The sequence below is a fragment of the Elaeis guineensis genome, chromosome 4, assembly GCF_000442705.2.
Source record: "Elaeis guineensis isolate ETL-2024a chromosome 4, EG11, whole genome shotgun sequence".
Taxonomy (NCBI): Eukaryota; Viridiplantae; Streptophyta; class Magnoliopsida; order Arecales; family Arecaceae; genus Elaeis; species Elaeis guineensis.
Window position 1 is genome coordinate 39,187,879 of NC_025996.2, and position 15,084 is coordinate 39,202,962.

The 15,084-nt window shown below is 37.7% G+C and overlaps 2 protein-coding genes across 9 annotated transcripts in view; one reads left to right on the forward strand and one right to left on the reverse strand.

Moving 5' to 3' along the window:
- LOC105042910 (mitogen-activated protein kinase kinase kinase YODA) overlaps positions 1-6,735 on the forward strand; it is a 42,730-nt gene extending 35,995 nt beyond the window's left edge. For 5 of the 8 annotated variants that reach the window (XM_073256372.1, XM_073256371.1, XM_073256374.1 and 2 more), the window contains 3 exons: positions 972-1,075; positions 3,272-3,988; positions 6,346-6,735. In XM_073256372.1, coding sequence (XP_073112473.1) covers positions 972-1,075; positions 3,272-3,740 — 573 coding nt within the window. In that variant the 3' untranslated portion in view covers positions 3,741-3,988; positions 6,346-6,735. Of the gene's footprint in view, positions 1-971; positions 1,076-3,271; positions 3,989-6,293 lie in introns of all 8 variants that reach the window. The other 3 variants (XM_073256376.1, XM_073256378.1, XM_073256375.1) reach the window with 3 other exon arrangements.
- Positions 6,736-9,662: 2,927 nt separating this feature from the next.
- On the reverse strand, positions 9,663-11,912 carry LOC105042909 (probable aquaporin PIP1-2). The gene is given in 4 exon segments (NM_001303605.1): positions 9,663-10,019; positions 10,125-10,265; positions 10,467-10,762; positions 11,506-11,912. Coding segments are annotated over 4 exon segments (864 nt in total). The 5' UTR covers positions 11,837-11,912; the 3' UTR covers positions 9,663-9,923.
- Between the last annotated feature and the right edge of the window lie 3,172 nt (positions 11,913-15,084).

Sequence of the window (15,084 nt, forward strand, 5' to 3'; positions counted from 1 at the left end):
AAGTCTCATGCATTTGTTTGTCATCATTAAGTTTTACTAGTTTATGTATCGTGAAGATTTTGTTTGTTAATTTGTATTTTTTTGATAATGTTAAACTTTAATATTGATGAAATCTTGATTAATGTGCCTACTTTTTTTTCTTGGTTTTGTTTTGTGACAATATTATGTTTATTTTAGTAGCCTGTGCAATGTCGCTAAGACTGGGATCAAGCCATACATTGTAGAGGGACTAGGTCGGACCAGATCATGGATCAGATGGCAGATTCTAAGTTTTTCCTAATTTATTTGAAAACATTGTGAAATATAAAAGAAATGTGAAAATTGAAATATGAGTCTACTATAAAGTTGATCGATGGAAAATAAAAGGCAATAGATAGAAGAAGTTGAGCTTCCACCAATGTAGGCCTATATATAACATGTCTTATGAAACCAACATTTTGTTTGGCAAACAATATAATCACCTTTTTAGATAGGAAGAAAAGGCTGGGTCAGGAAAAGAGGGTAATGTTTTAGGGAAAGCAAGAACCAGACTTTAGCATATGGCGGTAAGAATACAGAAATTTGCCTCTTATTTTTAACTCAATGAACTCCGAAAACAAGCTTGCTAATTTTACTACTCAAGACTTGATAGCAAAAAGTGACTTAAAAGATACATTGTCAAATAAATTATAGAAAATAGGCTGGCATACGATTTAATATGTAAATGCCATAACTAAGTTGAATCCTCTGATCCTAAAGAATGTATAATTCATAATATGGATAGAAATTCTGTGTCCTAAACTGATCCGAGGATTCAAGGATGAGATCCAGATTGCAAAACACAAGATTTTAACAACAATAGCTGTAGCATTGAATATGTCTTAGGTCTAAACAGGACGAGAAAATTTCTTCACTAGATTTATGGGTTCCTAAAGCATGTGTTATGTACTTTGTTTTTTGATGTACCACAATCAATTTTCATGTTGCTGTAGGTAAAATTTCGGGGTGTTGGGCATCTTAGAAATCTTTCTTCATTGGACATGGAAGGATTGTCATTTCATCATATAAGGGTTGCGAAGGCTTCTACGGTAAACAGGTAATCTATCCAGCCTATTTCCTTTCACATCCAACTTTTTTTCCCTAGAAAAAGATCGCACATGAATATTGTAGGCAGCACGCAGCTTCTGTATATACATCTATTACATTGTAATGAATTTGGATTGGAGAGCTGGAGTAATGACATAAAAAAGGTTCTCTAATTGTAAGTTCATCTGGGCAGAGATATAGGTAAAATTTATTTTAACAATTGTCATATCTCCTTGTCCTGGCCTTTCAGTTTTGAACGTACGTGTTATACTGGATTAGGCTTAAAGAAATGGAATGGCGTTGTTGTATAAATGTACATAGGTCTAGAAAGCTTTGCCTTATTTTCTTTTCTTTTCTTTTCTTTTGTGTGTGTGGGGGAGGGGAAGGGTCCATCAAAAAATATGCAATAACTGACGGTGGGAAAAAAAGAGAGAGATAGGTAAGGAGAAAGGATAAGAAGCCAGCAGGAGGAATAAGAAGAGAGGTGAAGCTAGGAAGGTTTTAGTGACTGCATAATGTGTTGAACAGATCAAACTTTTCTAAGCCGCTTATCAGAGAGGGTGAAGATCCGGTTAAAAAGATAATTATGATGGTTTTTGTGGGTGAAGAGCTGATGCTATTGAATGTTTTCCTTCCACGAGAACCAAATGCAGCATTGAGGCAGAGTAGTTGAACCTGTCCTCATTCTGGAAGTTACCTTCAATTAGGACCACAGTTATCTAGATTTTGGTGTTAATCCTCCCTGTACGTCAATCCTTAGCTATTGAAGCATTGACATCAAAATATCTTGCTCTAGAGCACTTTTAAGCAACAGTTTTTATTCAACATTGACATTGAGGTTCCATCACTTCGACATGACATCAGTCTAGGGGGCCAGCTAACCAGTCTAGTCTAGTGTGAATACAGTACCTTCACAGCATTTTTAGAGTTCATTGTTCCTGCTCCTTCCAACCAGTTGATGCTATTGCTAGCAGTGCACTTACCTACATTGTTTTTGCAACCCTAATCACCAAAAGAATGAAAAAGCAGTTGATTGGTTGAGGACGTGATGAAATGAACTTTTTTAGCCATAAATCCAATTAGTAAACGAAATCATCTCTAATTTGATTCACTTGGGATGGCCAACTGAGCTGATCACTAATTTTATCATCACCATAAGCTTAAAAATACTGGTACTGGAGATTTCTTGTCAGTAACACCTATTGAGATAAAGACACCACATGGAAAAGTTCTCTTACAGCAGGGTCTTAATGGATGAACAGTTTATGAGCTAATAATTTTCCTCCTGATTAATGGGTGTGCTGTTCTTTTTAGCCTCTTGTATATGCAATTACCTGAGGTGATTTGTTGGCTATAATTAGATGAACATAAATTCTGGCTTGGTTAAGGGACATGAGTCTAAGGCCATCAATATTTAAATGTTCGGAGCTGAGAAGTGTAAATTAGTTAATTGGTATTCTTAAAGATTGACTTGGTTCTTCCTTTTAAGAGTATTTTCAATGCTTTGGCTTTTTATACAGGGAAGTTTCTCAAGGCACTGGTCAAATCCTGCTCGTCTGGTGTCACTTTGTAAAATTGCTTCAGGCTTATCATTACTCTTCTTAAAAAAGATCAATCCGCTTGAGACAGTTTTGCCAGGAATCGGTTAATATTTTGTATGAAGTTTTTGCTCCTTCGATCTCATGTATATGTTTAAGGGTTGCTTAGATGAGAACTATAGAAGTTCATTCTTGCAGCTGACACTAATTGTTCTAGTATCTTCTTCAAACATAACTTGGAGTTAGACAATATATCTAGTATGACCATGGACAACCTACAATAAGATTTGCCATACCATACCAAACCAGATGGTACGGAGCATACCATACCGTGTTTCGGTGCCAGTATGCAGTGTGGGAGGGCATACGGACACTTGGTGCACCGAATCAGCCCCATACTGACACAGTAATAGGATGGCACTGGTACAGGCCCGTTACCAAGATGGCGTACTTGTCCTACATACTGCAAGGAATTTGATATTGTCATGCATGTTTTCTGAGCAGCAACTGTAGCTGTGATGCTTTTGGCTGTTTCATTTGAAAGGGTTCCTCGTGACCTTTAACCAATTTTCTGCCTATTCTACCAAATGCTCAGGTTCTTTGCAAAATATAGGATATTGTGATACAGTGAAACTCAATATGCTTCTGACGTTTGTTCTGATTTGCAGTGATATCCATATGGGCAACATATCTTGTCCTGTCTCTCCAATTGGAAGCCCTCTTCTGAATTCGAGGTCTCCACAACATATCAATGGAAGGATGTCCCCTTCACCCATATCAAGCCCTAGAACCACCTCAGGCTCATCCACACCTTTGACAGGTTGCAATGGTGTTCCATTTAATCACCCTAAACAGTCAGCTTACCTTCATGAGGGTTTCATAGGCATGTCAAGATCCCCAAATGACCTCTATCCTATTGGGACTACCTATCATGATTCCAAGCTTGATCTTTTTATAGGGATGCAGCAGGGCTCTCCTGTTCTTCGGGAAAGGATGGCATCTGAAGCTGACATTTTCAGTTCTCAATTTGGAAGGACAGGACCTGGAAATCACTGGGACCCATATGAGAGGCAGTCTGTACTGGACTATCATGTGCCTCATCAGATTGTGAAAGATCACACAAAGCTGAACCCTTGACTTTAAGCCTGATTTCTATGCTTGGCAGCACAAATGCTGTCTGATTTTGTTGGGAGTTGATCAACCAGTGCTGGCTTGTTTTGAGCTTAGTGGATTATTTTGTTGATTCTGGCATGGTTAGTCATCTTCATTTTCGTAGGAAACCAATCTTGTATGATAAGTGCCCGAAGTGAACCATAGGATAAATTTTGGGAAGTTGGAGGCTGAAGAAGCGGTCTTGAAGTTCATGTCGCATCAAGTTCATATTGGTAAGTTGCTCTTCTAATTTGCTTGTTTTCTTAGTAGATCTTGTCAATGGCAGGAAGTTTTATCATTTCTGACTGGAATTATAGAAGAAATTGACCAACTCAAAGTAAGAGCCTATATATATATATATATATATATTTTTTTTTTTTTTTTCCACAGCTTTAATTGGTTTCACCAACTTAGTTAATTTACTATGGCCAGTGATCCACTAATCAGAAGTTTATAATTAATTAATTAAGTTTATATATAATATCTTCTATGGCTAAAATATGCAAAACTAGGTGTTATTGGAGTCAAAAAGACTTCGGCTGCTTTCTGGCAAATGGACACATAAAATGAACTTTAGATGAAAGATGCTAAACAAAATATGCTAAACTGAATTTCAAATATAATGTAAGAAATAATATAAAATGTTAATGAAAAATTATATCATAAGAGAAATATAGAACGAAATGGCAATAAAACACAATATAGAATAATCTAAAAACACAACTAAAACAGAATAAAAAAGGTTAAACAAAAACAAATTAAACACAATGTTAAAGTAGAATTAAAATATGACAAGAATATGCCACCGGTTGGATGTGCGCTCATCAGCTGTCAACATATTTGGAGATATTCATTTAAATTGTTAAATAGTTTCCTCTTTTGTAAACTTGCCTTTCTTGTTACTTTTTAAGGAAAAGAGGGAGAGAATCAAGAGATTTTTATCTATATGGGAAAAGAGGACTGCATATGATAAATTTATTATATTCCCAAATTCAGTGGAAGGTAGCATTGCTAATAAGGATACTTTTAAAGAGACTTGAATGGTAAAAACTGAAAATGTATTAGAGCAAAAAAATGGTCAGGAAGTGGCCCATACACATCGGCGACTGTAGTAGGAAGTGATATGGGTGTGGAGGCTAGATAGAGAGAGAGAGAGGAAGAGGGAAGTTCTTCAGATGGATATCGATCAAGAGTGGAAGTTGAGAGTTTGCAATTGAAAGAGGAAATGGAATATGGAAAGCGAGACAGGGAAGAGAGGGAAGAGAGATTAGAGACGTGGGTTAATGTTAGGTTCTGGTTATTAAAGAATCCAATTAGAAATGGAGAATTGGTTCCTGCTGGATATTAGATGGGATATGATTTTAAGAAAGCAGGCAAATTGTTTGATATGGCTCCCTGTGGTGAGCCTATCTTTCTTGTTTCTCTCAAAGAAGAGAGAGAAGTAAGATGTGTTGTATATATACCAGCAACCAGACAAGTGCAATGCATGTTTGAGGGAGGCACATAAATAAAATTTTAAGTTATATTATATGCAAATTATAAACAAGAAATTACTAAAACAAAACATATAATATATTTAGAAATATTTTTCCATAAATAGGTCTTGATTTGGAAGAAATCTTGCCCTATTTTTATTAGATTGGATTTCCATATTTGAAAGGGATTATTGTTTACATGACTTAGTTGGCTGAGATTGAGGGGAGTTTTAAGGGATAAGTTATGTATTATAGGAAAGTGGCTTGGCGTTTTCAGCATAAAAAAATGAGAGAATTTGAAAGGAATAATATTTGATTTCAAAATTTTCATTTTTTAATATATTATAGATAGACCCAAAAAAAAAGAGTGTATGCAAATCATTAGTTTCTGGAGATTTTATTAAAGAAAGCCCTGGGGCATTTATTAGGGAATTGCCCTCATCTTTGTACTGGACCTAAACTGTACCCCTGTTTGTAGGTTAATAAACTATAGTTAAATATATTATGTTAGTTATGTAAATTATTTCTTAGTTTGCTCCCGAGAATTTTCTAAAACCTCACCATCTCAAATTCCACGGATCATTCTTTTTCCCAATTCCAAACAGTATAATATTCAACAGAGGAGATTGAGGGCTAACAGTTAAAAGATAATAATGGACATAGAGCTTTTTGCCGGAGATAGTGGGGTGGATGAACTTAATTTCACGTTACTGAGGGAGATTTTAGGAATGAAGTAATTTCTGGGGCAAAAGGGGACAGACAAAATCTTTTGAATTAATATAAAATTCAAAAATTTCCTTTTCTATACATAAGTGTGGGTAATTTTCTCTTTGCGAATAAGAATTTTCCAGTCATTAACAATATTTCCAGCTATAAATACTTCCGTGTGCTGTGACTTTTTTCGGTTCACCTCACTTTCTAATACCAAATATTTCTACCTTGACAATATAGGGTGTCATTTAACAACTCAGAGGATATGGAGTGACCACAAATAAAGCTTGATTACATAGTTTTACTGCTTTGCTTTGTATTAATACTTGTTCAACTCACTGGTTTTCCACAGAATAGATGTCTTATTGTGAACCTGCTATTGGAATTTGGTGTTGAATTTTCAGATTGAGGATGGCTTCAAGGGTCATATTAAAACCTGCAGTGTGCGTGCAGCGTCATTTCAACAGCTCATGGTTGATGACTGTATATTTGAAACCATCAAACATTAGAAGCAAGAAATCTGGAAATAGTGGAATTTGTGCTTGTATACTTTTTTTGGGTCCACGACCATTGTACAGAAGATGGGAAACTCCATTACGTGACCAGATTTTGCACCACAAAGATGATCGACCTTTCGAGAAATTGTGTTGTCAATACATTTCCGACCTCATCGGATTTATATTGCCAGTTTGGACATCTAGATGTTGCTTGAACCTCTGGAGCCATATCATTGCTGTATGTACACTTGCTAGAAATTACAAAAGAAAAAAAAAAAGGCTGTTATTCTTTGCTGATCTTGCAGCATTTCCTCTGTTGTTTCCATTCTTGGTTCTCTATCCTTGCTGATATAATCTGGGTTACGCCAGCAGCAACGATTTAATATTTCTGCAGTTGTTACCTGTCCTCTCTTTAATTTTTCCATCATGTGGCTGTATATACAGCATTCAAAACATGTACTCATGGACATTTGATTGTAGCAGTGGGAGCTGCGGTGTATGTCTTTCATGCCAAGATATTTCTGTGGGTGTTTGATGCTTTAGATGTAGATCGATAGGCAACAGCCAGATCGACTTGTTTATGCTATTCTTTAGTACTGATTGAAAGTAGTTTTGGTGGGTAATCTGGTTGGTTATAGAGGCACTGAAGGACCTATTTAGGGGGTGGTATTGATATGTTCATCGTGGAAAAAAATGTACGATGTCCTTTCCATTGATTTGGCTGTCAATAATTTTCTATTATGCCACTTCACTTGGAAGTTACATCAATCTACTTGTTTCCCTGTAGTTTGAGTATTTTCCCCCTTCTCCAGGTTAGGCTTGTATGGATGTTAAAATGGCTAATTATGTTCATTTCTGAAATACATGATGAGAGTAGCAGCAACTTGCAATAGGTTGCCTTCGATGCAGTCTATTTGTTGCAAATTGCAGATCTTAATGTTTGTCATGATAATCGTGCTTATAAATCTGTATCATGAGTTGGGACTGGCAGGTGTTGAGGCGCTTCTTAAATTCAGAAGGTTGCCTCGAGTGTCTGAGTTCGGTCGACGGTGGAAGGTGCAGTGGATTGGGAAGTCCAAGAATTTGAATATTTCCAGCTGCTAATTTGTGATTCAGGAGAGATCTCGATCTGTTCCTGAAAATAAACCATTTGCTGTTGGCATTGAATTACGCAAGCCGAGAACAAGCTTCAATTGTTGAATGAGAGCCTCTTCTTTTTCCTGTTCTTATCCGTTTGCTGTATGATGGCTATGTACCCAAACCATCACCTCTGTTCTGCACCTTACAGGGTAAATCTGTGAGTAAATTACAAGGTGGCATTTTTTGAACCTGAATTTTTTTGGGGTGGGGTTGGGGTAAAATGAGGAGTCTGGTATGCCCCTGTATAAGATTGCATATGCGCTATGGTTTGTTTGGTGTATCGAGTAAAGCCTGCAGTTGCACCGATCATCGAAAATTGTTATCTCAGATGATGGTGAAGTTAGCTCTGCGTCCAGAGAAGCCACCTGGTTTTGACTGATGAGTGATGAGGAATGTCCAAGCACCAGAAATCAGGAATGGAATCGACCAGATCCCCAGTGGTTATTAATCCATGAAAAAACTGTCAAAGAAGTCACCCTCCAATCAAATTTTGGATGTTGCATGCGCTTTAATCCTTCCCATGCACCATGCAACTCCAACGTCGAGATAGAACATCCAATCCCCTAGTGCTACCAGAGACAACCAATATCAGTCTCCAAATCAGCAATGCAGCTCCAACCTCACCATTTCGTTTAAGAGAACAATCAAAGCTATAATCTTAAGAACACAACCAATACCCAAAGCACCTCCTCAACAGGAGCACAAGGTGAAAAATGAGAGGAAGGAGTACCCCAGATAGGGATGTTGTTATATAATCCTGTATGGTGATGAAGGCCTTGTGTAGGCTTGAAATTATCAATCATCACCACTGGGGACCGAAGCAGATTGGCTATGTCATGATCCCTCTGTTGAAGGAATCGGATCTTCTGAATGTACCATGACAACCATGGTACATGTGCAGACAGCCTTTTCCCAATTTCACCTTGGACTGCTCCTTGCAGCATGAATTGGATTGCATGCTGCAGGACAGGTGGTGGAAACCATGGTCCAGATCCTAAGCTGAGTCATTACTGTCGATACACGTCGATGAACCTAATCCTCGTCGGCTCAAACGTTGGCCAGTTGGTCTCCACAGGAATACTTGAATTCGAGAAGGAGCTTGCAGTTTTTCCCTGTCCAACGAAGAAAACCTTCATTTAAACGGAGGCGGCCTGCACCTTGGCATGACAGCCATCAGCTACCCAACTTGATATCCTCAAAATTTTGGATGCTGATTCACCTGAAAGCCCCGCAAGCAAAGAAGCAATCACCCTACAGTTGCCCACACCACCCTCTATAGAGAGAGAGGCACAGGCAAAGCTACAGTCTTTCCTTCTCCAAGAAAAGAAAGAGGGAAAAGAAAAGGCTCGTGAAACAGGTTCTTCTACCAAAACATTCCTTTGACCCACAATTGCCGGAGATTCTTGAGTTAAACAAAGCTGTATAAGAAAGGCATGTGGATTGAAGCGGCAGAGGAGAATAACTTTCAGAGGGTTGTGAAGTATAATTGTTTTAAACCCATTAGCGTGTTTTTCATGTAACAATATTCAACTACTGGTACTATGATGATTCCCCACATTTCATCATAATCCATACATGCATCTAACACCAGCAACCATACAGCTTCAGACCTTTCATGCTCGCACACACACACACACAAAAAATCTACTAATGACTTCTTGTCTCAGTTGCTGGCAGTGATTCAGGTGCACCGCAGTAGTACCCCATCTAACCCCCTGAGGCCTGGCCAGCCGGTAATCCCTCCAACAAACACACACCAGGCTGGACTTTGGTGCTTGATGCCTGCATGCAACATGTCATGGCCATCATGGCTTCCCATCTTGATGAGGGGGAATCTGGAATATTGCCCAGAAGATAGATACCCTTACCAAAAGGCAAGGCCAGGCTGCCAAAAGATACATCAAAGGACACCCCATGTGATGATGCATGCAAGTCCCCACAAGACTAATCAACAAACCCACCATCATTGTCCTTGCACTGCACCACCTAAGTCCACCACCCTTTATCTTTCCTCTTTTAAATGCAACCCTTAGCTTTTATTTGCAGGTCTTCTTGAATAGTTCAGACTTAACATCAGCTTGTTTGATAAAACATAGGATCGGCTTAAGATGTAAGAAGAGATGGAGACAAGGATATAAATAAAATTATAAACTCTTGAAGCAGCAGCAAACTAGTTGCAGTACACCATTACTTAATTTACACACTTAACAAACAACAGTGGGTCCTGGAAAACATTGAGTGGGATTAAAGAGAGAGTAAAAGAAGATCAAATGGAAGACCACAGCAGGACAGGTTGGATATGGAAGGAAGCCACAAGGTCTGATGAACAGAATCCACAGACATGCTCAAGGCCTGCTCTTGAATGGAATGGCTCTGATGACTATCTGGTGGTAGATGGCAGCAAGGGCAGCTCCACAGAAGGGACCCACCCAGAAGATCCACTGAGAACATAACCACAAAATTTTGCAAAATTCATTAGAACTGGCTACTTATTCATTAGTTTGTAAAGAACCCAATGGCTACACAAATGTATAATAAAGGCTTACCATGTCATCCCAGGCATGGCGCTGGTTGTAGATGACAGCAGCTCCAAGACTTCTAGCAGGGTTGATGCCAGTGCCAGTGATGGGGATGGTGGCCAAGTGGACAAGGAAAACAGCAAACCCAATAGGCAAGGGAGCAAGAATCTGCACCAAACCACAATAATTCTCATCAGCCAAGTAGAAAGGAACAAGAAATTTCTATGATGGGATATATTTTCCTGCAGAACTACAAGCCAGAACAAAGTACAGTGTTTGATTCCAGTCATATAAAGTAGTAGAGTATCATGATATCACTTCCAGAAAGAAAAGTCATTTCCATCTTGAGGGAAAGCAAAGAATGCTTACAGGAACATGAGAATCTCTGGCATTCCTCTTGGCATCGGTTGCAGAGAAGACAGTGTAAACAAGGACAAAGGTGCCAATAATCTCAGCACCCAAGCCGGCACCCTTGGTGTAGCCACGGGCAACAACATTGGCTCCACCACCATTGCTCTCATAGAGACCCGTCTGGAAGCCCTTGACCACGCCAACACCACAGATGGCACCCAGGCACTGCATCACCATGTAGAAAACGGCCCTGATCAGGGACAGCTTCCTTGCCAACAGCAGGCCAAAGGTCACTGCAGGGTTGATGTGGCCACCTGCCCAAGTAGAAAGATAAGTATTGCATCAAAAACAAAATATTCCCCACCCCCCACAAAAAAAAAAAAAAAAAAAAAAAAAAAAAAAAAGAAGGGAAGAAGAAGAAGAAGAAGAAGAAGAAAAGAAAAGATACTTAATAAACCATGGTTTCACACCCTTTTTTTCTTTTGGTAAATAAGGTTTTCCCCTTTGAGAAATCAGAGTTTTTAAAACTCTTAAGGATGCTTGTTTAGCTGATTTTACTACTAATTTCTTGGTAATACACCAAACCGAAATCAAAAGAAACGGAGCAATTATTGAAAAATTTCCATGTTCAACAGGCAAAAACCAATATATAATATAAAAAGATTTTTTTTTAAAAAAAAGTTGCTTATTTTTTTCTAAAAAAAATGATGAAAAAAGTTCCTACAGCCTATAGGTTATAGGTTCAAGGTTAGACAAGGATGTTTGATCTTTTATTAGCTTAGAAAAGAAATAAACTAAATTTTCTTTAGAAAAATACTTCTTCAAGTTCGATCTTCTAACTTTATCCTCAAAAAAAAAAAAAAAAAAAAAGGTTCGATCTTCTAACTTAGCAAAGTTGTACCTAGGAAACTAGAAACAGAAAATTGCTACCAAGAATTTTAAAAGAACTAAAAACAAAAAAGAAAAGAAAAGAAAAGAAACAAGATTAAAAACACAAGATAACGACTAAATGTTCGGCAAAAAATGAAAAAGAAAAAAGAAAAAAGAAAACACAAACCAGAGATGCCAGCAGTGCAGTAGACCAAGGCAAAGATCATGCCTCCGAAGGCCCAAGCAATCCCCTGGATGCCCACAGTGGAGCACTTGCTGGGGGCCTTCGCCACACCCACAACAGTGAGGATGCTGATGTAGAGGAAGAGGAAGGTGGCCATGAACTCGGCGATTCCAGCCCTGTAGAAGGACCATGACCTGAGCTCCCCCGGCTCAAACAGTGGTGCTGGTGGTGGCTCCTTGTAGTCCTTGTCCTGGCTCTGCGCTGCAGTCCCTATGGGCTGCCTCTCCGCGAACTTGTTAGCTCCAAGCTTAACATCCTCCTCCTTCCCCTCCATCTCTCTCTCCCTCCCCGCTCTCCTTCCCTCTCCTCAAAACTCTTCAAGCAAAGAAAGAAAAGAAAGCCAAGAAGGAAAGGAAAGCCTGCGACTTATAGGGGAATCCAAGGGCTGGGTGGAAGCTTTTATAAAGGTGGTGAAGGAGAAAATAAATGGGCTTTAATTTGTGGTCCACAACAGTCCATGACCACCTGCAAGGCTAATTAAGGAGATAAGATTGATGATTGAGAGAGTTTTTAAGTTTTTTCTTGTGGAGTTATTTATTTAGATTGTTCTGGAAAAGGCCAGTGACTTGTGGGGACAATGCCAGGGAGGTGGGTCGCTCGTGCTTATCTTTTTTTTCTCGTTTGCTATCTTCTTTTCTTTCTTTCAAGGATTCGGTTTGGCTGCATTAAGATTTGCTATTTACTTTTTTTTTTTTTTTTTTTGCTTTTTACCGCCTAATGTTCGACATCTAATGAACGTATCTGGTTTCCTGTGGGACTCGTGCTTTAGCTTGTGGTGAGCTTTTGAAATTTTTTTCTTTCATCCATCGGGTTGAGAGATCGAGCGGGCAAAGGCTCCTTATTCTTTATTGCTTCCATGGTGCAAGTGGGCAAAAGTCCAGCGTTTCAATGGACCACCGAACGGCTAATGACGAAACCATTACACCTAGAGGACAATCATTATCTAAAAAGATATAAGACTCACAAATATTTTTAAATTAAATAAAAAAATATATATTATAATCAAAAGTTTATGATCCGATATGTGAAGTATTGCATAAGAGATGATCTCTACTTAATTATATAAATCAAAATTTTTTTAATTGATAATAATATGAAAAATGATGAAATCTGTATAGATTTGTCCTCCTTATTTTTATCATAATTTTATAAAAAATATTTTTTTTTATTTTTAAAAAATTATTACTAGCATATAACGTGTTGTTGATTATAGTTCATAAATTTTATGATTTTTTTTTTTAAATCCAATTCAATTGACAGGAAAGAATGGTTTTTTTTTATATAAACTAAATTTTTTCTGATTTTATCATCATTATAGAATTAATGATATATCCCCTCTCTCATGCCATAACAACCCATATGGTATCTTTATTAATAAAAATTCTTAGCGATCTGCATCATTTGATAACATCCCAATAGATTTACTTCTACCTCGTTACTTTTCAAAAACATCATTAATAACTAATAATTTTTTATTGATTAAATAAGGCTTAACGAGTCTTTTTATAAATTATAGGAGATAAAATGGAAAATTTGAATGTGGAGGCGCTTCACAGTGAATTCTAGAGTTATATACAGTATACACTGGTAGTTACCAAAAAAAAAAATACAGTATACACTGGAGTGGGAGCACATCAAATCAAATGGCGTCACTGCCGGTGAGAGATGACCGTTGTGGAGTGCAATGGCTTGACTTCTATTCATGGAAGGAGTAATGACATTGGAAATTATTGATGGTTGGCACGACGAAAAGGTGCTACAACGGCTAGTCTACTGCGTGTTTCACAGAGGTCCACAGAGGTCGGCAATGGCTTTCCAACCCATTATTCGTATATTAATCGTACCATGGATTTGAAAAGAGTTTGGAGCTTCTTGCCAAGCTGATGGGTTGATAAAGCCTCAGGCAATTAGCAGACCGACTATTTGAAACTTGTTGGTAAAAGAAAACAACTGACCATTTAAAACTTTTTAGTTAAAAAAAACCAAAATTGAATTCGAGATAGATTTTAAGACTTTACCAACAGGGACAGCTTGATTTGCTGGCCAGAGACCAAGCAATTTAAGAACTCCCTCAAGTTGTTGGGATCACTAAACATGCTTACAGAAGAAGCTGATATTCTAACTGAGGTTGCATGTTTCTTAAAAGGAAGTTACATTGATGCATTTGCTTGAGATTCTAATTACAAATTAAAAGACCACAAAAATTAATACTATTTTGTCCTCATTATATCCTTTGCTACAATTTGTTAGGTTTGATTTTTAATACATGGAATGGGAACAAGAAAAAAAAGATCATGTTCGCTTCATGTCTTTGTTATAGTGTGAACCAAAACATCGTTGTCATTTGTATGGCTGACCCTAACCACAAGAATACGCATATACGTAGTACGAGGAGTTACAATATGAGGCTGGGAAATTTTGTTACTTTCCTTCCTTTCTGGTTGTACGTAGTGTATATTGATTTGTGTAATACCTAGAAAACCTCAAATGTTTGGAAAATAAAGCTAACATGGGAGAACAAGCATCATCAACTTCAAACAATTGTGGTTAATGGCACTTGATAAACTACATAGAGACTCAAAATAGAACGGATTATTTCAAGCTCCAGGCGTATACTTGTATCGCTAAACTTGATGTCAAGCCTTGTCAAGTCCATGCCAATTATCTGAAATCACACATGATTTGAAGTTATATAAGCTCTTCATCCAATAGAATTTTTTCCATTTCGAATGCAATGCTCCTCATAAAAAAATGACATGCATTCTTATGGAGAGCAACATTGACCATTTCGCTTGATGATGCGCCACTTTTGTCGTAAACACAATCAATTTCAGTTTGGCATATAATGATTGTTTTACACATCAAATTTGTATTAACTCATAATTTCATCCAACTCCGTCATCATGATTATTAGCAACAAAGAAATAGAGTACATGATTATGGATTTCTAGGAGAATCAACAAATATTTACATCAAAGAGATGATTTTGGAAACTTCATATGCTGTGAACCCTTTTACATTGAACTTATGTTCGCTCCAATCTTTCATAATTTGGGGCCAACAAATAAGCCCTTGCCTTCCGCTTTTAACTATATATACAAGTGATCCTTTTACATATAATTTGTAGGTTTCAATCTAATCAAGGTTACTGCTTGCCTTCCACCTTTAACTATATATACAAGTGATCCTCTCCCATAAAATTTGTAGGTTTCAATCAAATCAAGGTTACCCCTTGCCTCCCACCTTAACTATATATACAAGTGATCCTCTCCCATAAAATTTGTAGGTTTCAATCAAATCAAGGCTAGCCCCTTAGCATTTGCACCAACACAAATACAAGTTGCATCTTCTCACAATGTGGTTTAATTTAGTGGCAAATTATGAAAAGAATGTTTGGTATTTAATATTTGTATGTCTGCATATCAACCATCATTGCTGATGATTTAGCATGATTGGAAGAAGGTAGGGGGTTCTGGAGGGAATCCTCCACCTTGCATCCACCCCTCAATTCCCTGCCCTGGT